The sequence below is a fragment of the Kryptolebias marmoratus genome, linkage group LG9 (genome assembly GCF_001649575.2).
Source record: "Kryptolebias marmoratus isolate JLee-2015 linkage group LG9, ASM164957v2, whole genome shotgun sequence".
In the NCBI taxonomy this organism is placed as follows: domain Eukaryota; kingdom Metazoa; phylum Chordata; class Actinopteri; order Cyprinodontiformes; family Rivulidae; genus Kryptolebias; species Kryptolebias marmoratus.
Window position 1 is genome coordinate 2,979,067 of NC_051438.1, and position 22,163 is coordinate 3,001,229.

Consider the following 22,163-nt stretch of genomic DNA (forward strand, 5'->3'; position numbering starts at 1 on the left):
GCCGAAGATAATGGAGTCTGTTGACATTTAATACTGTTACGTCGTAACAGGTACATATATATTGCTGCACTAAAATGCAGCAGATCTCATTTGTGAAAGTTCAGTTAAATGTCACTTCAAAATAAAGCTTGAAAAAAGTAAGAAATTAGATTATTTTTTCATATTTTTCAGAGAATAACTGACAACGTACATAATTGGGGTATATGGTGATATATATCGTTATCGTGATATAAAATTATCCATATCGTGATATAGGATTTTTTTCCATATCAACCAGCACTACTTAACTGGAATTCATCTAGATATTAACTGACAAGAGAAGCTGGTGAAATCCTGGAACAGCTCCTCTGGTTAGGAGTCTTCCCACTGTGAGGAGGAGGGGGAGGTGAAAACTCACTCTAACAAATCTAACAAAAACGTTAAATATATAAAACCATATTTAGTACTTATCAAACAATAAAACTGGTCAAGTTACACAGATCACCGTTTCACTTCATCCTAAATGTTCTGTTTCTTTAAGTGAAAGGCCTGCAGGGTTTCCCCCAGCGTATTATAAGCCTGGCGGACCACCAGGCTTAACTGCCCCTACACCCAGCCTAAGCTCCGCTTGTTTATTGTACAATATGTCATTTTTTATACACATTTTTCTCCACCCGCAACCCCAAAAGTATAAATCTACGCTGTGATCACCGCGTGAGGGTGTGCGCACCAACAGTGACGCAATTGTGCTGTCCCTGCCCCAGCATGAAGACCCTGTGTGGTGTGGTGTTGCGTTGCACTGTCGTGCACCTTTCGGAAGTTTGCGCGGACCTTGCGCTCCCCGCTCCATTCAAAATGGACGATTTTGGTGCTCTAGCGGAGCTGGTTCGCCTGTATCAGCATTTATATGATCCCTCTATGAGAGATCACAAAGAAAATCAAATGGTTCAAAACCCACGGAAGGAGATTACTGCTGCAGCCGATAAAAAGGAGTGTTTATAGACCACAGAGGAAAGAAATATTATTTCTATGATGGGCGAATCACAACTAAAGAAAATAAATCAACGAAAGTCAAACTGAATGCTTTAAGTTTAAACATCCTCTCTGTATCACAGCGCGGAGCCCTGCGGGACTCTAATCAGCCCTGAAGCTGAGACACCTCCAGCTACCTGGAGTTAGCACGTCGTCGTAACCACAGCAATAAACCTCTAACGAGCGGGTTTAACCAAAAATAGTTAGTTGAACCAAAATTCAGCAGGTGGCTTAATAAGACCAAATATGGTAAGCATGTTTTGTACTCAGGGGTGGAAATTAGCATTCTAATCGGAGTGAGACATCTGATCTAGTGAGTGCTCACATCATAAAACAAGCTTTGACGTAGTTTCTCCGGTAAAGTTTTGAAAAATAAGGGAGAAAACAGGTCTTATAAATGCTAAATGTTTCCTACAGACTTGTGCCTTGGGAGACCTCCGTCTTTGTAAGTATTGGTTTGTTCAGGAAGCACTTGTGCATTTATATGTACATTATAATAATGTTTTAATTCATGTAAATACACTGGGGTGATACCTTAGTATATGTTTTGGTCCAAAACCTATAATAAGGTATCACATATACCAAAGGTATCACAAACCTTTGGTATATGTCTATTTTGGATTTATAGCCCTCCCTGGAGAAAACTCCACCAGCTGCCACTGGTTGGCAATTTGAACAGAAAAGGTGTTATTTGTCCTCCTGACATATAGGGGGCAGCAATGTGCTCGAGTTGCTGCTAAATGCAAGAAGGAGAAAAGTTTAGCAGACACTCTTTACCAGTTGGTGGCGGTATTGATTCCTTCAGTTGTTTACCAACCACCAATAAAAATCAAGAAGAGGAAGAAGAAACAATTTGAGGAGTAGCATTAGCAATGTGGCGGAACATTTCGGGAGTTAAGCGGGTGGCAGACAAGAAAAATGTTTTTCAGGAGTAGTCGAGGGAAGAACCGAAAGTTAAACAACGTTTTTTTAACTAAATCAATGACGTAATGACGGCGGTCAGTGTGCATTCACGCCTACGGCCGGTGTTCTGACGATCTGTGCTTCCTCATCAGATTTTCCTACCGTAGCATGGCTAAACAGCTATGTCTAACAGTCGGTGCTACCTGTCCAAAACTGCTACCATCATGTTTACAAACCGAAAACTATAGAGGTTCGTGTTAATGTTAAATATCATCAGATACTGAAGTGGAAGCTTAGGAGTTATGCTTAGCATAGCATTCGAACAATTTATATCCACGACGAAAACCTTTCTAAAACCACAAAAATCACTTCCTTCATCAGAATATCCTACTTGTTAAATATAAGCGGGTAGCACAAATAAATCTATGCATTAAAAGCAGCAAGTGTCTGAAAAACATTACAACTTGCATACAAAAACTTACAAAAGCTCAAAAAAATACTTCAAAAACACGTCACAGAAATAAATTTCACTTGTCTGAATTTTTTATGTACAGATATGCATCTTTTAATGGTTTAAAATAAAAAAAATAAAATAAGAAAAATCTAGTTATTTCCATGCAGTGTCCAGAAAGAGGTGTTGTTCAGCTTGTAGGGCAGCACGACTGCTTCCACCCACCTCGATCATCATCATCATATGAAATAACTTTTTGTCACAACAAAAAATAGTGGCTGGTAAAAAATTTGAGTGGCTGGTAAATTAATTAATTAATTTCCACCCCTGTTTGTATTTAGTGAAAATATTAATATGTCCTTGTTGACCAGTAAAATGATGCTATTAAATTCAGCATTAGATATGCTCTGTTTTGTTGTTCCATGTAGTGATCCAGTACAGTACAGCATCTGTCTGTTTTTCAGAGTTCTCTGTTGTTATTCATTGGCCTTTATGTGAGACGTGTTGGTGCCTTGTTTGCACTTTTTCATTTATGTTAATTGAATTTATATGTAAATGTGACTTAAATTAGGATTCAAGGAGGTATGAAGGAATAATATCGTGAATATTATAAAGCCTGAGGTGGAACAACCTTCACTTTGTACATTATTGCAACTGACTTTGACATTTTAATTGAATATTATTTCTATGTGATTTCCAACATAATTTACTGTCTATAAGAGAAAACTGATTGTATTTCAGCATCATTCATCAAAAGTTTAGTTCTCCCTCCTGGAAGCTGTCATGTTGCGATCGCAACTGCTAACAAAAATTCAACCAACCCCACAAGTCACAGTTTTGAAGAATCACTGTCACTCCCTCGCAAATTTGGCCCAACACCATATCCCTCTGCTGGGTCTCACTTCCTGAACTCCAAGCCTGGCTCAACCAGCAAGATGAAAAGCCCAGATCCGATGCCAGATGTTTGGATGGAAGTAGTGGGGAAGGAAAAAAAACTGTTTTGGACCATGTGCAACACTGTGGTGGAACGCAGACAAACGTCATGGCTTCAGCAGCACTTTTCTACAAAATGTGTGTGTGGAGAAAGTCTGAAAGCCGAGGACAGGCACAAGTAACCCTGACAGAGACATGGGGGCATAAAAACAGGCCAGGGTTTCCCCCAGAAAAGAGGCTAAGCCTGGTGGTAGGTGGCCGTTCGCCGGCCGACCGTGATTTGGTAAAAAACAAGATTAAAGTTGAAAATATGGGTATTTATTATGTGATATTGTAAGATATTTGTGTCAAATATTTACACAACTACACTTTTACAAATATCACTTAATTATGTTGACCATATTCAGTCTTGTAAAGCCAGCTGCTGAATTTCGGCTCAACGAACCATTTTTGGTTAAACCCGCTCGTTTGATGTTTATTGCTGTGGCTCCGACAACCTGCTAACTCCAGCTGTACCTGAAGGTGTCTCGGCCTCAGGGCTCATTAGAGTCGCGCGGGGCTACGCGAACAGCATGCGGACCTAAGCGCGCGTGGGGAGCGTTTATACTTGGCGTCTACCTCGGAGCAGTATTCTCCAAAAAGGACGAGGCAGTACGCTACGTAACCAGTGGAAATACAGTAAAAAGAGAGCAGATAGTTAAACGGAGCACGGCGGGACACCGCACAGGGGGCGGGGACAGCACGATTGCGTCACTATTGGCACATGCACCCTGGCACGATGTGGTAGATAAAGGCAGCGGTTTTGGGGTGCGGGTGGGAAAAAAACATGTATAAGAAATGACGTATTTATAATAAACAAGCGGAGCTTAGTCTGGCGGCCAGGTCACCAAAGCCTGACGGCCCGCCAGGCTTATAATACGCTGGGGGAAACCCTGCTTTTATAAAAGCTTGAATTCTTTGAGGCATGGACCTAAATCATGACTAACAGAGCTCTTCATCAGTCGGGCTCCAACTGTCTCTTACTGTTGTTGCCAGATCAGCTTTGCAGGTTACAGTCTTGACATTGACCTTTTTCTTTATTTTCCACAGGAGATTGAGACCCAGACTATAAGTAGGCCATGCCATTGACATTATGTCCTTCCTGAAGGAAAGTTTTCATCACTTTTGCCCTTATCATGATGATAATGGCAAAAAAACCCATTATCATCATGAAAATTTAAGTCGCCAAACATTCTATCAACTGATGGAATAAGAAAAGTGCCCAAAATTACAATGTAAACGTTAGCATTTATTGAAGATGTAATGACTGCCGTCTGTCCCGTTCCTGTACCTGACATGAAGCTAAAATCATCAGGGTCTGTGGAAATTTATGCTTCCTTCAGGCAGTCATAATGATGGCTTTTGTTTGACTTTTCTGTGATTTGTTACAGTTTGGACATTGATTCCAGTTTCTACCTAATTGTTTCTCATTTGTTTAATTGTTCATTTTCTTTTTAGAAACATTTTGCTTTAGGTTTTCTTTCTTGATGGTTTGATGTCTTCCTTGGTCCAGCAGTATGCTGCCCTTTTAAAACCTACCCATTTTGTCTGTACTTGGTCCAGATTTTAGACCCAGCTGACTTGGAACATCCAACATCTTTCAGAACACCTCTCCAAGGTGTGAGCTGCTTTTTTTGTTGTTGTTTTTTTACCCAAAGACGAATTAGCAGATTGAATCTGATGCAGGTGTTTGTTTTAGAACTGCAAATTACAGAATCGTCTTCTAACTTTTCCTCTACTTGACCTGGAAAGCAACTGACTGACTACAACAATTACATTTCTTTCTCTTTTTTAATTGTTTCTTAATGCCAGAAGGTTTGAATTTTTGTGTCATGCCTATTTGTTTTTTTTTTATACAAAATTGACAAATGAAAGAGCATTCAAGAGAAGAGATTGGGATTGGTTGTAGCATGACCTGAGAACATTTTTCTGATGTCTCTGATTGGCTGAGAAGTCCATTGAACTGCTGATATTAGATATAATTGATATTTCTGCATTTCTAGATCAGAATATTCAATAAATGTAGTATTTTTTAGATCTGCTCAGTGAAGCTGTTTGTTCTTTATTTGACAGGGTTAGAGGATATAAACTCATCCAGTGTAGAGTTGAGAAGAGTCTGGTTTATGCAGGTATTAACTAACCTACTTTACTCATACAGCTGTCATACAGGATTTATCTCTTAAGGGTTGGCAAAATGTTTTTCTGTTTATATTTTTCGTGGTTCACACACTCCTCCTCTTTTTGGGTGGATCAGTGTATTTTGTGTCAAACACTGAAGAGGAGTGATGACTCAGTGTTTGGTGGGTTCAGGAAGTGTACCTGTGTTGAACTTGATCCGGTGCTCGGAGTGGACTCAGCTGGGTTGTGTTCACCCCGTTCTCCCTGTCCTGACCTGTTGGACATTCCTGTTTTGGCAGGAATGAGTGATGACCTCTGTGGTGGTGTCAGACGGAGGAGGGAACATAGTGGAGTATGTGACTGTGGTGGACGAGTCCCAGCAGGTAGGACCGCGAATCCCATAATCACCACTAATTTGATCAGTATTGTATTTTTTTATTGAACACAATTACTCATTGAGTTAGTAAACATTGCACTTATTACACTTCGAGAACAGTGAATTGCCTTAATTTTAATTTTTTCCTGTTAAACTTTACCTTAAAATAACAATGTTTATTCAAATTTAGGCTACTGAAATCTAAAATAACAGCTGCTGCCCAAAACTCTAACAGAACTCTTTAATTATCTAAACTCAGACAAAAATACCTACATGCTGATGTCTGAACTATAGAGGAAATGTAAAGAAAACCAAGACCAAAAGAAATGTTAACACTGCTGCCAGTGGCTTCTTATGGTCACCATGGTAACCACGCAGCAGTGCCTGTCACTCCCTGACTGCCAAGTTAATAAGTGGCAGGCAGAAGCGGACTGAAAAGTAAGCCTTAGACAAACAATATTTGTGTGAAAACTACAGGTCTGCTTTAAACGTCTTGAACTGTGAGCGTCTGACGGTGGTGTTTCCACACGTGACCATCTGCAGGAGATAAGACAAGTTAAAAACACTTGACTACCAGTTTGAAGAGAATATTTTGAGCTAAAATATAATGAAGTCTGTGGAAGATTGACTGAGTGCTCTCTGCATTCTGGGGAGGTTTGAGAGAAAACTAAGTCCTATTAGAGAGACACACTGAGAGAAAGATGTATACTTTCTATATGTACCATATATTTTTACATTGTGGAAGTTAGAAGAGTTTGTTAGCTAAATATTTGAAGATTGGCTATCAGTCACAACTGTTAACTTAACTTTCTATTAAAAAGAAATCATCAAACTGAACCTGTTATTGTGTAAAAACCTCACTTCAGTCATGTAAAATCCAACTTTCTGTGAGCTGTTTAAACTTGGAACAAAGTTTCTTCTGTGACGTCTGTCTGAGCCACAGAGCTCCAAGGAGGGCTGGGTTTTCTCACTCGTTTCACCTAAATAACATTGATATCCTTTTATTTCATTCAGTTTTTTGTAATTGTTTGTGGGGTGATGCTACCTAACGTCAGAACACAGTCTGGAGCAGAACGTATTGATGTTGTATTTAAAGCTTCATGACAACAAAGGTTAACAGAATAGTAATATGGCTGCTTTGATGCTTATTCAACTCTTTTCTCACAGTTTTGTGTCTTGAACTAATCTCTCAACAATTGCAGCTCACTGAGATACCATCTTCAAGGGTTCAGTCCAATAATTGGAGTTTTTTTTTAGTTTCGACCTTCTTAAAGTGATTGTGGAGATCTGAGCTAGCTTGAGGCTGAAGAAAATGTTGATTCAGTGCAGAGAGGAAGGACATGCTGCACCCAGATCAACCTCTGTTGCCAACAAATATATAACAGTGTGCTGAGAAATGCGGGGCAGGAATCCTGAAAGGGTCAGACAGAAAATAAAAATCAAATTGAGCCCGTCAGAGTTGTGTTGATCTTAAACTATCCACTGCTGATGTTTTGTCTGTCTGCTTTGGACAGGAACCCACTGAGGAGGAGGAGCAGGAAGAAGTTGTCCAGCAGGATGTGGAGGCTGTAGTCATTGAGGAGGAGGAGGAGGAGGGGGTGGTGCTGCAAGAGGAAGGCTGTCCTGCTGTCATCGTGGAGGAGGTGCCCAGCGCCCAGGTGGAGGAGTGCTACTCAGCCCAGGTGCTGGTGTACGACGATGGGACGTACCTAATGCAGGATGTGGCTGAGGAGCAGGAGGTCGTCACCGAGGTGGCAGAGACAGGTGAGCCCCAGGTGTTCAACCCCTCTGAAACACAGCTGAATTCTGGGTAAGAAGGGCAGAATGACGATGGCCCGGTCCCAATACTCGCACTCCATCCTACGCCCCTCTATGAAGTGTGTACTCAGTGGAAGTGCACAGAAGGGCTCGTGTGTGCAGGTTACAGGCATGCAGACATCAGAGAATTGGGACAGTCCAGGTTACGTCATCGACTTGTGCCTCTGTTTTGGTATTTTAAGAAGGTGCCAGTACAATTTTAAAAGTACAGTTTAGGTATTTTTGCTTTCCAAAGTCATTGCAGGAGATATTTGGCTGTTCAAATGTGTTTTGTTCTGACTTGTTGTAAACACTTCGCCGAAGTCCGCTTGGATGCGGGCTTTGCCGAAGGCCGGATGTAGTAAACAAAGGGGGCGGGGCTAAAGAGCACTCCTAGGAGAATTGGGACACACTACGCACTCAAACCCTTCAGCATGAACGTGCATTTGAAGGAGACAAGGGTGGAACGAGGGTGGAACGAGGGTGGAAGTGCGAGTAGTGGGACCGGGCCCTAGACACGGCTCTGTTCAGTCCTGATGTAGATTGCCCTCTGCTGGCAGGAGCGAGGCTCAGCATTCACATCAGATTACAGGAAACAGGAAGGGAGGAAAAACCTGCCCCTGCAGACTTCAAAACAAGGAAGTTAGCATTTTAAAAGAGTTGACTTTCAGTTTGTTATTCACTGAACTGTTTCTCAGCAGGAGCAGGGAAACTCATACTGCTGTTCCCCAGTGAAGCTGTGTTTCTTTGCAGAGGTGTGTGTTCTGACTGGGTTGTGTCTGCTGTTGTCAGGTCCCGACATGATGTGTTTTGATAAAACGTTTGAGGCGGCTGAGGCTCTCCTCCACATGGAGTCTCCAGGAGGTCTGCACAGTGAACGCAGCACAGGTAAGCACAGCAGGTTTCTGAGACCGGGACAAACTAACAGGAGCTCTAAGTCCAGCTTTTTTTTTTTTTAACAAACAAACAAAAAAACAACAACAACAAGAGGAAAACACACCAACAACTCGAGTCAAGTGTACAGTCAGCCTGATGCATAAGCAGGATCGGACAGCAGGGAGCCCCCAGGAGCGCTTAATTACCCACAAACCACAAATTGACCCGCATTAGTTGTAATCATATGAGAGAAAAATGCATAGTTTATGTATGTTAACAGAGGGATCATTTAATACTGTGTTCAGACTACCAAACATATGCAGATAAAGGTGGTCTAAGTAAAAACATTTTAAAGCTATTCAGATCTGTATTTAGTCCTGCCCGAATGCAATCTGATCACTAAGGACAGACTTTAGCAACAAATCTGAGCAGGCCCAAAGATACTGGGAAAGGCAGTTTTTTAAAATTAATTTATGAATGAACTTGTTTGCCTTCTGGTTTTGTTCTAATGGCAGTTAAAGTGCATCCATCCATTCCAGTTGGTCATTATTTCACACTTTATGTAGCTTGATTAGATGTAATTTTCTAAATGTACATCTAATCAACAAGGGGCTGATTGAAAGTTTGTATGACTCTGAAAAGTCATAAGTTTTAGAAATCAGGAATAATGTGTTTTTATAATATCGTAATATCTATTCCAGAATAATATAAACATTAAACACCTGTGTTTTTATTTATTAATGTCTATTGAAACTGTTTTGTTGAAGGGTGAACTTGTTATCATCTTTGCTGTCTTCAAACTGGATGTAACCCATCAGACTGAAGTGTAGTTCAGAGTCTCAGCTTGTTCTGTGAGCAGATGTGGGACAAACCTGCCCCTAAATCTCTGAATCCCTCAACATGACAAGTCTCATTTTATTCATGGCTGTCATGTCTGCATTACATTTGAAATTGCTTTAAGACTTTTTGCTGATTATCTAAAATAGTGCATTAATATATGTAAACATTATTTTTGGAGTAGCCTAAAATCAAAAGCATAGGTAACAGATGATGTGGTCATGTGATGGTGATAGGCTTAACTGAAAGGAGGCTCTAAAATTAAATTCTGTTCAAGGCCCCTTACAACCTCGAGCAGTAATGTGTTGTTACTGACGCTATGTGATATTGTAAGATATTTGTGTCAAATATTTACACAACTACAGTTTTACAAAAAGGCACTTTTGAAATAATTTTTTAAACAAAAAAATACAATTAAAATTAATAAATAATAATAAATAATTGATTGCACCTAATTTGAATCATAATTTAAGTCACATTTACAAATAAATTAAATTAACATAAATGAAAAAGTGCAAAGAAAGCACCAACACACGTCTCACATCAAGGCCAATGAGTAACAACAGAGAACTCTGATAAACAGACAGATGCTGTGCTGTACTGTGCTTTTTGTGGCACAGGTTGCATGTTGGATCACTACATGGAACTAAAAATATCCAATGCTGAATTTAATAGCATCATTTTACTGATAAACAAGGATAAATTAGCTCGCATCATATTAATATTTTCACTAAGCACAAAACATGCTTACCATATTCAGTCTTGTAAAGCCAACTGCTGAATTTCGACTCAACTAACCATTTTTGGTTAAACCAGCTCAGTAGATGTTTATTGCTGTGGCTGCAGCGACCTGCTAACTCCAGCTGTAGCTGAAGGAGGCTCGGCCTCAGGGCTCATTAGAGTCACGCGGGGCTCCGCGAACAGCGTGCAGACCTGAGCGCGCATTGGAGGCGTTTACGTCGGTGCAGTATTCTCCGAAAAGACGGGGGGCAGCACACTACGTAACCAGTGGAAATACGGTAAAAAAAAAGAAAGACAGCAGATAGATCAAATATGGCTGCACGTATTCAGGAGGAAAAACTGTTGTGTTTCTGGCTGTGATACAGAGGATGTTTAAACTTAAAGTCTTAAACTTAAACTTATTCAGTTTGACTTTTATTGATTTATTTGCTTTAGTTGTGATTCGTCCATCATAGGACTAATATTTCTTCCCTCTGTGGTCTATAAACACTCCTTTTTATCGGCTGCAGCAGTAATCTCCTTCCGTGGGTTTTGAGCCGTTTGATTTTCTTTGTGATCTCTCATAGAGGGATCATATAAATGCTGATACAGGCGAACCAGCTCTGCTAGAGCACCAAAATCGTTCATTTTAAATGGAGCGCGGCGCACGTGGTCCGCAAAGTTACAAAAGGTGCACGACCACGCGACGTGACACCACGCGGGACCTTCGCACAGGGGCAGGGACAGAGTGATTGCGTCACTGTTGGCGCGCGCACCCTCGCGCTGTGAGGTAGATAAAGGCAGCGGTTTTGGGGGTGCAGGTGGGAAAAAACGTGAATAAAAAAATATGTATTTTTAATAAACAATCGGAGCTTATAATACGCTGAGGGAAACCCTGTATCCTAATAACTGAATATTCTGAGCTGCAGAGGAGTGAAAAGTGTGTGTCTCTATCCAGCAGAGGATGTGATGATGGAAACGGTGGTGGAGGTGTCCACAGAGTGTGGGGCCATTGAGGAGGAGTCCTTCCCCATCCCTCCTGACTGTGAACCTGCTGCCAAGAAGAAGAGAGGAGGTCAGTGTCTACAGACCCAGAGAAATTCAGCCTTTAGTCTAATACTACAGTTTTGTGCTCTTTAGCATCTAGATTTTAACAGTTGATGCTTTGATGGTAAAAAGATTGTTACCGGCCAGGCTTTGGCCACATTCTTTGCATTAAATGCAGACCATCCCAATGACGATGCTATGGCTAGGGTTAGACATGTCACCTGGGGCAGGAGGAGCAGACGGATGATGGTACCTCCACTGATGGAGTAAGCTCTGCTCCGTCAAGGAGGTGTACGGGGTAGCGTGGCGTCAATTTTTCTCTTCATCTTGTTAAGAGATCTAGCACCGTTTAGCTCGTTGTAACTGGTTGTATCACGGCGAGACTTCAAACTTATAAGCTCTCTCTGTCCAGAGGGCTAGAGCCAATCAGAGGTGAAGATCTGCTGCTTCTCCACCTCTGAAGGCCCGAGCCAAAAAAGCTAAAAACAAAAAAAGAGAAGGGAAAAGACGTGAAGTGTTAGGTGCACCGGTGCGACCTAGGAAAGAAATTGGTTGCATTTTGGACATTGTCTGTGTTTTAGTTTTGTTTCTGTGTGAAGTTACTCTGGAAACATTAGTTCACATGTTCAGCTCATCAAACCGCTGCTCTGCAGACATACAGAGGAAGAAGAGCAGGTGCTGAGGAATATCAGACTTTAAAGGAATTATTCTAAATGTTGATCTTTGTTTTTTTTTTTTGTAAGCCACTGTGGGCCAGTTTAATATAGGAAGGCTGTTAATAAGAAGATAAAAACTCACAAACAGAAGCGGTGCACAGATGAAGTTATCTGTTGACATTTTATTTAAAAAGAAACCAGCTCACACTAATGACAAGCAAGACAGAAATGACTGAACTCTGAGGGCCGTCTGTCAGTGGAGCAGGAACTCTCACAGGGTGTTTGACAAGGAATCATCTTTGTGTGTGTGTGTGTGTGTGTGTGTGTGTGTGTGTGTGTGTGTGTGTGTGTGTATGTATATAGGTGGACGTAAGCCCAAGACCCATCAGCCTGCCTCCAACGGCTCCTATGATCTGGGGATCAAGAAAAGACCGAGGGAGGGAAAGGGTCAGTCCCAGTTTTGTCTCCTGTCTCTGTTGGCAGATGTTCAGTCTGCAGTGTTTCATGGCCGTGTGTGTGTGTGTGTGTGTCCCACAGGTAACACCACGTACCTGTGGGAGTTCCTGCTGGAGCTCCTGCAGGATAAAAACACCTGTCCCCGCTACATCAAGTGGATGCAGAGAGAGAAGGGCATCTTCAAACTGGTCGACTCCAAGGCTGTTTCCAGACTGTGGGGCAAACACAAGAACAAACCAGACATGAACTATGAGACCATGGGCCGGGCCCTGAGGTCAGTTCTGGTTTGCTGGTTTGGAAAGCAACGTTTCAGTTGACCTTGAATATTTTAGTTTGTACTTGATCTAGAAATATCTTACCAATTATTGTAAATATTCATTTTTTACTGTCTGACTTCATTTTTAAAAACAGCTGTAATAATTTTCTTTTGTCTCTGTACGCAGGTATTACTACCAGCGGGGCATCCTCGCCAAAGTTGAGGGTCAGCGGCTCGCCTACCAGTTCAAAGACATGCCCAAAAACATCCGAGTGATCGATGATGAAGAGGAGGGTGAGGTGGTGGAGGACAGAGAGGGGATGATGTCCAGCCAGCACACTGTCCACCAGCAGGGCCCCATCAGCCTCGGCACCACCTCCCCCGCCACAGCCCAGCCTAAGCAGACCTACGTTACGGTCATCCCTAACAGCGCCACCTCCAGGTCTGAAACCAGTTTGGTCACATTCTGAGAAGTGTTTGATCCTGGAGCTGTTGGTCCTCACTGATGCAGCTGGGTAGATTCTTTAAACTGACACAAACAGTTCTTTAGTACCAGAACATCAGCCAGAACGGATCCCCCTTTCACTGCCAGAGCAGCCCCGACTTGCTGTTTCTTGAGCCACTGGACCTCTGCTGTGGTTTCTCAGAAACACAACCTTTAGGTTCTCAGTAGAACAAAAGCTTCCAACATGGAAATCTGGGGACTCTACATACACAAAACCAATATTAAAACAAACAACAGCATAATTGGTTGTGTGGACCCCCTCTTGTTCCTCTGAGCGGGTCGGTATCAGTTAATGTTTTACTGACAGTTAAACACGGTCACACAGGATTGGGTAACAGTGCTCTAATATAAACATTGCACTAAAAAACAACAAGAACATGGCCGCAGAACATCTTTTAGTGGGGAGGGTGCTGTGTGAGAAACACTCAGAATATCAAATACTGACTGATGGTGTGTCGTCTTATCTGAATACAAACATGAAGAATATGCTGCATATTTTGAACAGACAATACGTATAAAATTGTAATTATTAAGCTGCTCTGCCTGCTTTTTATCTTCTTTGATCACACTTGTCTAAAACTTACCACTTTAACACTCACATCCTTTTTATACATCACTGAGGAAAAGTTATTCAAATGTAGGAGTGTTCAGCAGCGACACTAGGGCTTCTGGGTAGTTTTACAGAATTATATTTTTCACTCAGTAATGATTGGGAGGGTGATGCATGAAACTCAGATGATTTTCGTGCATCATTGGCCACAGGATATAAACCTGCAGCGTACACCGTGCACACTGCTTCTTATGTGTAGAAGGCCAAAAGGTGCAGAGGTTCAGCCAGCTAAGGTGGTGTCATACCACCAGCAGTACACATGTGTACAGATGTGTTCAGTAAACAACAAGCAATATGGACTGAGACTTGGTCTGATTGTTTTGCACTGGATACATTCCAATAAGAGCTCTGTGTTGGTCTCAGTGAAACCTTGTGGCGTTCAGTAAAGACCAAACTTCTGCTTTTATTCCTGGTCTCAGATCAGCTTCCCTGTTCTTCAGGCTGACAGAAGGTGTCCAACTCACAGTTCATGTTTCAAACTGAAGACAAAGATGAGAGTTGATGTTTACAGCTGCAGTGATTCCTCCAACATTTAGTTGTTGTGATGAAGATAATACGAATATTAATAATCAAAAAGTCACAAGATTCTAATCTCTGACATCATTTCCTCCTGCAGGCCCATCAGAACCATGCCAGTGGTCATGACCAACTCACTCGGTCAGGTGACGTTAAACTCCTCCCACATCCTCACCTCCGCCACAGGGGTCCCGGTGACTGTAGCCAACACGTCTCCCAGTGCTCCGCCCAAACTGGTGATCCAGGCGCTGCCCACGATGCTGCCCGCTGGCTCCAAGGCTGGAGAGAAGATCACCATCATCACCATCCCCGCCAACCAACTGGCCACGCTCATGCAGACTAATCCCACAGGCCAGGTCACGCAGATCATCCAGGCTAAACCCGTCGCCACGCAGCTGTCCCCCCAGGCTGCTGTCAAACCCGCCGCCGCCGCCTCCACGGTCCAGCTCACCGCGGGCCGCTCAGCTCCACAGCTCATCTTAGCCAAACCGGCAGCGGTGGCCCAGACCTTGCCGCAGCTCTCTGTCCAGGTGAGCCAGCCTCCCTCTGCCCCCCCCAGCACCACCCCCCAGCCCCTGGAGCCGTCCAGCTGTGAGCCTGAAGCAGCACAATCAGAGGAGGGGGCAGAGCCTCCCCCTCCTTTGAGCCCACCACCACCACCACCAGCAGCAGCAGCTTCATCATCATCATCCTGAGAGCCTCGCCCCGGGGTGGAACTGGGGGGGCGCGACAGGAAGTGACTGTAGATTCTGCCTAGGAAATGCAGGACCCCGCCCCCCACTGCTGCCTGGTCTCTGAGCAGAACTGTTTCCTGATTGGCTCAGAGCTGACTCTCATCTCTAGCAGGACGCCTGCTGCCTCTGTGGCGCTGCTGAAGACCTGCAGAGGAGCTCACACACACACACACACACACACACACAGGCACACACACACACCCCTCTGCTCTCCCAGAGCTCAGACGACTCAGGCAGCCTCAGATTGTAAATGAAACCAGTTTTTTGTAATCAAAGCTAATAAACAAAGCCTGAAGAGACTTTGTTGTAAAAAGCCGTTTTTGATACTCAGCAGATGTGGATCCGTACAGAACCGCTCTATTACTCTTACTCCCACAGACTGGACAGGAAGTGGGCGTGGCCAATGGTTTAAGGAGCACCCATTCCAAACAGACCAGTCAGACCTGAGAACACTATGCAGACCCCAGCAGCAAAACGACTTTTATTATTTGGTTAGATTTGACTCAAACTCAGATGTAAAAATTGTGAAAAAGATATTTTGCTGAAGTAAAGTTATTTTCTTAAAAACCTCCCCTGCTGGCCGTGAGGAGGACTGCAGGTGTGTGAACCTTCAGACCTGCGTTCTTCCCGAGTCTTTTTTTCCGTCCCAGAGGCCACGTCCATCTGTTCCAGTCTGTGGTGGTTCCGCCGCTCTGTCACGTACTCCTTGTTTTTCTTTCTTTCTTTTTTTAACTGTTCCTTAAAAGGGAGTGAAGGATGTCTGCATCCATGTAACAAAACCAAGTGGTGTGCTCCACTTTTGAAGTATAATATACTATTTTTTTCTTGTACTATCAGTGTATTGAAGTAGATTTTACTGAAATATGTATTATAAAAAAAAACAACAAATGTGAATTAAAACGGTCTTGTGTTGTTTCATTCAGTCATCTGCAGCAGAATGAGCACCACCTCAGTAAATACTAAGCTCTTCACGTAGCAGCAGGATGACACATTAAAAACTAGGGGTACAAACTCCCGGGGAAAAGAAACAACCAGCTCTTTTAGTTTTAGGGTTTTACGTATCAGTGCTTAACAAAAACGATCTGCTTTTTACCAGGTACTGCACTTCCTCAAATCTAACAGAAACATTAGACTCCACCATGTCATTTTTTATTAAACAAACAAAATGGAAAAGCTGTGTGAAAAATTGCATCCAGCCTTACTGTTTCCACGGTGTAAGAGAAAGGATGGTAATCCAAGATTGTTTAAGGTTTCATTCATCAATTATGTTTAGGGCACCACGTATATAATTATCAGTCTCAGTAACCCCTAAATTATGATTTCTTTTTGGTTGAATGGATTGTGATCACACATGGAAGGCAATATAGACTGAGAATTACTGTTAGGTTAGAAATTTTATTGACAGAACTGAAAATATTTATTGCAGATATTTGTTAATGATGATATCTCTAAATTGACCTAATATGTTTCAAAATTATAATTAAGATTGGAATAAAAACTTTGAATCAGGTAAAAAGGAAAATCTGGATAGAATTAGACATTTAATGTAATCTGAGGCGCAGGACAGAGTTGGAATGAGTTTAGAGTGAGAATTTGGCCGAGGTTCGGAGGGAAACTATCAGTGCAGAACCTTTCTTTTAAAACCCCGGGGCTCCAGGCACATCACCACCATCGCCAAAAGTCGTCGATTACCTTTAACAGGAAGATGAGTTTTCAGCTCCTGATCAGCCGAAGGTTCCAGGTTTGCTTCCGGAGCCAGGTGTCTTCAGAACCACCAGCTGGTCCTTTTCTGCGTGGTTCAGAACAAAGAAACCCACCGAAGGGTCTGAACACGAGTGGATTAGCTCAGCAAGGCGTCAGGTGGTTTGAGATCTTCAGTCTGGTTTGGCAAGAATTAGACGCTCTTGTTACTGACATAGCCTGATCTGGCGGGCCAGTACAGGCTAAACTTCGAAGCACTTTGCTGACAAGACGGCAAGTTACAAAAAGGTGGAACATGGCGTTATCGCAGAGGTACAAACCAAAACAAAACGACAAGCAGCAACTACTGGGACAAAAATGACAACAAAAACTGGATTCACACACCAAGCATACAGTTTAGAACAATGCCTGGGAGAGAGCTTGGGGTGGTCCCTCAGTTCTCATCCAATCAGTCAAGTGGGTTTATCTCAGGGCGACCTCAGAACCAGTCAGATCTTAGGTCATTACAGTTTTCTTGATTGTTTACACACATTTTCTGAAAGCATGCCTCATACTCTCAGAACTCTACACACAAATCAAGAAAACCCACACAACGGACAAAACCCTTCAATTCTCCCGCAAAACTAAACTTTACATTCAAAACAATGTTATCTCTTCTTAAAACTGAATTTTGTTTTCAGATGACAAACCATCAGATGAATGGACATTAAAACACTATGATGAATGGAAAACACTTCTCCATTCATCAGAATGACTCAGTGCTACACTTACTACAGACAGTACATACAGAAGTGTGCTATAAAATATTTTAAAATATTGTTTTTATACTCAGAATACACAAATACACTGTAACAAATATATTTTATTTTTCCCATAAAAACAGTGTACACACTGTACATCCCAACCAACACAAAGTTGCATATACAGTCCTCTACATATACAAAACACAAAGATTTACTGTATACAGTTACAGTAAAAAAACAAATAAACAAAACAAAACAAAAGATTCTGCTGCATCCTCTCCTCTGTTTAGATCTGCCCACAGCACCTCATCTACATCACAAGCAATGTTTTCCCTGACCAAGCAGTGGGGAAATATCATCTAGCATGGCGAATCCAGCCATGAAAAGCCTGTTGTCCTTTTCTGCTAAAGCTCTGATTGCTGATGGTAAAACGGTGTGACAGGTGTTTGCCCATGTGATGAGTCAGTGTGCATAGTAGGTGTGTTCCTTGTAAAAACAAGAGATTTTCTTCATGAAAATTGTCCCAAATGCAGAAAACTGTAGAGTTTTGTGTTTTAGAACTGCAATTTCAGTTGTGCTTGTAGTTTCGCAGAATTGGTTTAAGGGGTTGGTGCATGAGATACATGTTGTGGTCATTGTGTCTCAAGAATCAGTATTTGTGTGTAAACAATCGAGAAAAACTGTAATCACTACCCAAAGTTCATGACTATAAGTGAGGGTAGGAATGTGAGTTTTGCCTTGCAGCTCAGCTTCCTCTTCACCACAACGGACCAGTACAGAGTATGCAATACTGCAGAAGCTGCACCAATCCGTCTGTCAATCTCATGTTTCATTCTTTCCTCACTCGTAAACAAGACCCTAAGATACTTAAACTCCTCCACTTGAGGCAGCACCTCACTCCCAACCCGGGTAAGACAGTCCACCCTTTTCTGACTGAGGACGATGGCCTCAGATTTGGAGGTGCTGATTCTCATCCCAGCCGCTTCGCACTTGGCTGCTGAGAGCTGCAAGCACAATGACGCCAACAGGACCACATCATCTGCAAATAGCAGAGACAGAATTCCAAGACTAATGAACTCGACCTCTTTCGCCCCCCGATTGCACCGAGAAATTCTGTCCATAAAAGTTATGAACAGAATTAGTGACAACAGGCAGCCCTGGTGAAGTCCAAGTCTCACCCTGAAGAGGTCCGACTTACTGCTGGCAATGCAAACCAGACTCTCGCAATTTGTAATGGGACTGAATGGCCCGTTATTACGGACCCCCAATCCCATACTCCCAGAGCACCTCCCACAGGGTACACCAGGGAACAGTCTTTTCAGTGGTTTAATTCAACGCAATTAACAGCATTGGATTATGTGGATTATATGTCCTTAAGGCAACCAAATGTGGCCAGCAGGAGGTATTGTGGTTCCATTTCTCAATCTTAATTAAAGGCTCCAGCATACTCCATGAGAAGTCACAAAGTTGGTTAGTGGTCACGTGGTTGCGAGTCGTTCGTTTTTGCACACACCTTTCATCGTCCACAAGACACTCAGATCAGAACTTCTGGGAAGCTCCTCCCTCCTCCTACAGCGTTATAACAGGTTTCTTCCAGTCGGCTTCTCAACTCTTGTATCCTTGCACAGAGATTTTATTTATTAAACAGACAGAGACAGTACACGCTGTTTGGCATTTGCTACTTTGATGGTGAACAATAATGAGTGAATGAAGAATGAAAGGAATGTGTCACTACACTGTCTGGCCAAGGCGCACTTCTTCCTGCCACTACAGCCACGAAGAGCCGCCTGTGTTTTCACACATCTTTTGAAGTTCATAAGATACAAAGTTTTGCAAGAACAGCTGCAAAGACGACTGTATTTTCTAACAGCCTCCAGCCTCTTCTCAGCAGAGCAGTAGAAGCAAAACGACTCCATTAAAGTACACCAACTTTTCCGCATAAACACACACACAACAACTTCTGACCAATCACACAACACTTGGCACAAACCCCTGTGTGAAAAAGTTCATCCAGGGCCTTGTGTCACAAAGTGGTGGACGAAGCTGCTACATGAACAAAAACGACTCGATTTGCATTGTGCAACCATGTGAATGAGAGCCGACTTCATGACTTCTCATGGAGTATGACAACAGCTTTAAAGGGCCAACAGACCAGATCAGGTTGACATTCTTTGTAGTTTGGTCTGGGAGTTTTAACAACTCCGTGTGAAACAGCAGATTTCCTTATAAGGGCTTTAAATTAATGTTTTTAATCATCATCCGTTGACATTTTAATATCCTTGGCGAAGACATGAAGTCTGGACTGGGGAATCTTTCCTAAGCATCCTATGAAAACAAAGAAACACTTTTGCTCTCCACTGAGATGATCAGATTATCGGGTCCATCTGTGAGTGTTTTCCAGGTGAAGTGAATGAGGAGTATTTTGTCTTGCTGCCTGCAGCTTCTCTAGTTGTCTGATTTCACCTTGATTCGGACAAAAAGCCACGCACCAAGCAGCTGCTAATTCCATCACCCGGATGTCCTCCATTGCTATGTTGTTTACCTTGTAAACAAAATGGCAACACAGAAGTTTTGGGCAGCCTCTCTGTGACGACCCGCCCACATGAGGCTGTCCTCAGTCAGAGTGGAAAACCAGCCAGGCCATGTCTGCCCGAGTTGAGCCGAATCAAGGTGAAGCGAGTCGTGCTGAAACTGGACAATGGAAAAACGGCTTTGCAGGGTTCAGTGCTTGGACCTTATTATAGAGCTGTCAGCTCTTAGTGTAAGCAAACTTTCCGCCCTTTCCCTTACTCTGGAAAGTACAGGAGAGTTTGTTAAGCCAAGGACAAGAGGATACAAACTAGCATGTAAGGGTAAGCTAATACTGGCTTGCTACAGTCATTGTATATAATAAGTCCCATGTATAATGCCTTAAAAGCTGCAAGTTATCACTATTATACTAACATCTGTATGCTGTGTGTGTTTCAGATGTGAAATTATTGCTGCAAAATCGATATGCTCTGATGCTGCATTTGTTGTGCAAAAGTTAAAAAATATTTTTATTGTCTTCCCAGTCATATCTACACATGTAGTCTTATTGTATCTCACTGTGAGGTTTGACAATAAACCTTTGTGCTTTTTGTAGACATGTTTCACTTTTAAGAATTTACCATATAGCAGTTTGTGTTAAAACAAGTTAATTCTTTATAAATCTCATAATCCTTTATTACAAAATACGGCTGCTAGTATGGCACAGAATTCCTTGATGTACTGACGCTATCACTGCAGTGTGCAGTGTCTTCTGCACTGAAACATGAAAGAATACAAGTTTTGTCTGATAATTTCAGTCTGTAGGGAAAATACCTTATTCTTTTTCTGAGAAGCAAGCCATCATTGCAATAAAATATCACAGATAAAGAAAATGAAAGCGACCCTACACTATGCTCTTCGGCAAATCAATGACCTGCAGTTAGCTGACCTTAAATTTTCAGCTTGACTCAGCTCCCTTGGAACCCTGTCTGAGGAAATACTAAGAAAAAGCAGGAAGCAAGCTGAAAGTGGGTCAGTCGAGCCAATAGAAAGACTCTGAGCCAGTTGCTGCATCGAGCCAAGTAGGGCTGAATAGAGCCTGTGGAAAAGGGCCACAACAGGATTTCAGAGGTTCAGTATTAACCCGGAGCTGCTGATTAAACTTACTGATTAAATGATCATCATCAGTGGGACCACCTCTATAAAAGCAGGAGGTTTGTCAGTTTGCTGCTCATACAGGGGTGGGAGTGGGTTACACAATGCCAAGGTGAAAAGACCTCAGCATAGAGCTTGGAGAAGAAACTGTTGCAGCATATCAATCTGGAGAGGGTCAAAGGTCATTTCCAAACAAGCTCGAGTCCCATCATTCCAAAAAAGACCAGCTATGTTGTATGGTTTGGAGACAGTGGGACTGACAAAAAGACAGGAGACAGAACTGGAAGTGGCAGAGCTGAAGATGTTGAAGTTCTCCTTGGGAGTGACAAGGATGGATAGGATTAGGAATGAGGTCATCATAGGTACAGCACAGGTTGTATGACTGAGAGATAAAGTTAGAGAGGTCAGACTGAGATGGTTTAGACATGTGCAGAGGAGGGACAGTGGGTATATTGGAAGAAGGATGTTAAAGATATAGCTGCCAGGACAAAGACAAAGAGGAGATGTATAGATGCAGTTAGAGAGGACATGGACGTAGTTGGAGTGAGGACAGAGGACACAGAAGACAGAGTCAGATGGAGGAGGATGACTCGCTGTGGAGACCCATAAAAAGGAAACTGCTGAAAGAAAAAGAAGAAATCATTCTTAAGAAAGAAAAATCATTTTTAAGTCAAAAACATTTAAAACAGCTTCCAATGTCCCAGCAAGTTCACCCAGAGGCCAAACCATGCAACACTCAGGGAAATGACAAAAAAAAACAAAAAAAAAAAACAGAGCTCCATCTGTTTTAAAAATTTCAGTCAGAGTTTAGAGCTCATCATAGCACAGAAACAGCACTGGTGAAAGTTACTAATGATATCCTCATGGCCTCAGACAGTGGACTTGTGTCCATACTTGTCCTGTTAGATCTCAGAGCTGCATTTGATACAGTTGATCACAATATTCTATTACAGAGGCTTGAATGTGATATTGGGATTACAGGAACAGCTCTAAAATGGTTTAAATCATATATATTTGATAAATCCCAGTTTTTAAATGTTAAAAACTGATCTTCTTCATACACCAAGGTTTGTCAGGATTCAGTTGTTGGACCAATACTCTTTACTTTATATATGCTTTCATTAGGTAAAATTATTAGATAGCATGGGATACATTTTCATTGTTATGTTGATGATACAAAGTTAAATTTATCCATGAAACCTGATAAATCTAATC

At 42.3% G+C, this 22,163-nt stretch overlaps 1 protein-coding gene across 3 annotated transcripts in view; it reads left to right on the forward strand.

The window, feature by feature from the left end:
- Positions 1-15,735, forward strand: part of elf2a (E74-like factor 2a (ets domain transcription factor)) — a 20,231-nt gene extending 4,496 nt beyond the window's left edge. Inside the window, exons 2-9 of one of the 3 annotated variants that reach the window (XM_017439182.3) lie at positions 5,755-5,838; positions 7,346-7,595; positions 8,421-8,516; positions 11,023-11,136; positions 12,128-12,211; positions 12,302-12,494; positions 12,664-12,918; positions 14,208-15,735. In XM_017439182.3, the coding sequence (XP_017294671.1) occupies positions 5,764-5,838; positions 7,346-7,595; positions 8,421-8,516; positions 11,023-11,136; positions 12,128-12,211; positions 12,302-12,494; positions 12,664-12,918; positions 14,208-14,802 (1,662 nt within the window). In that variant the 5' untranslated portion in view covers positions 5,755-5,763 and the 3' untranslated portion in view covers positions 14,803-15,735. Of the gene's footprint in view, positions 1-5,754; positions 5,839-7,345; positions 7,596-8,420; positions 8,517-11,019; positions 11,137-12,127; positions 12,212-12,301; positions 12,495-12,663; positions 12,919-14,207 lie in introns of all 3 variants that reach the window. The other 2 variants (XM_017439181.3, XM_025002243.2) reach the window with 2 other exon arrangements.
- Positions 15,736-22,163: the final 6,428 nt, after the last annotated feature.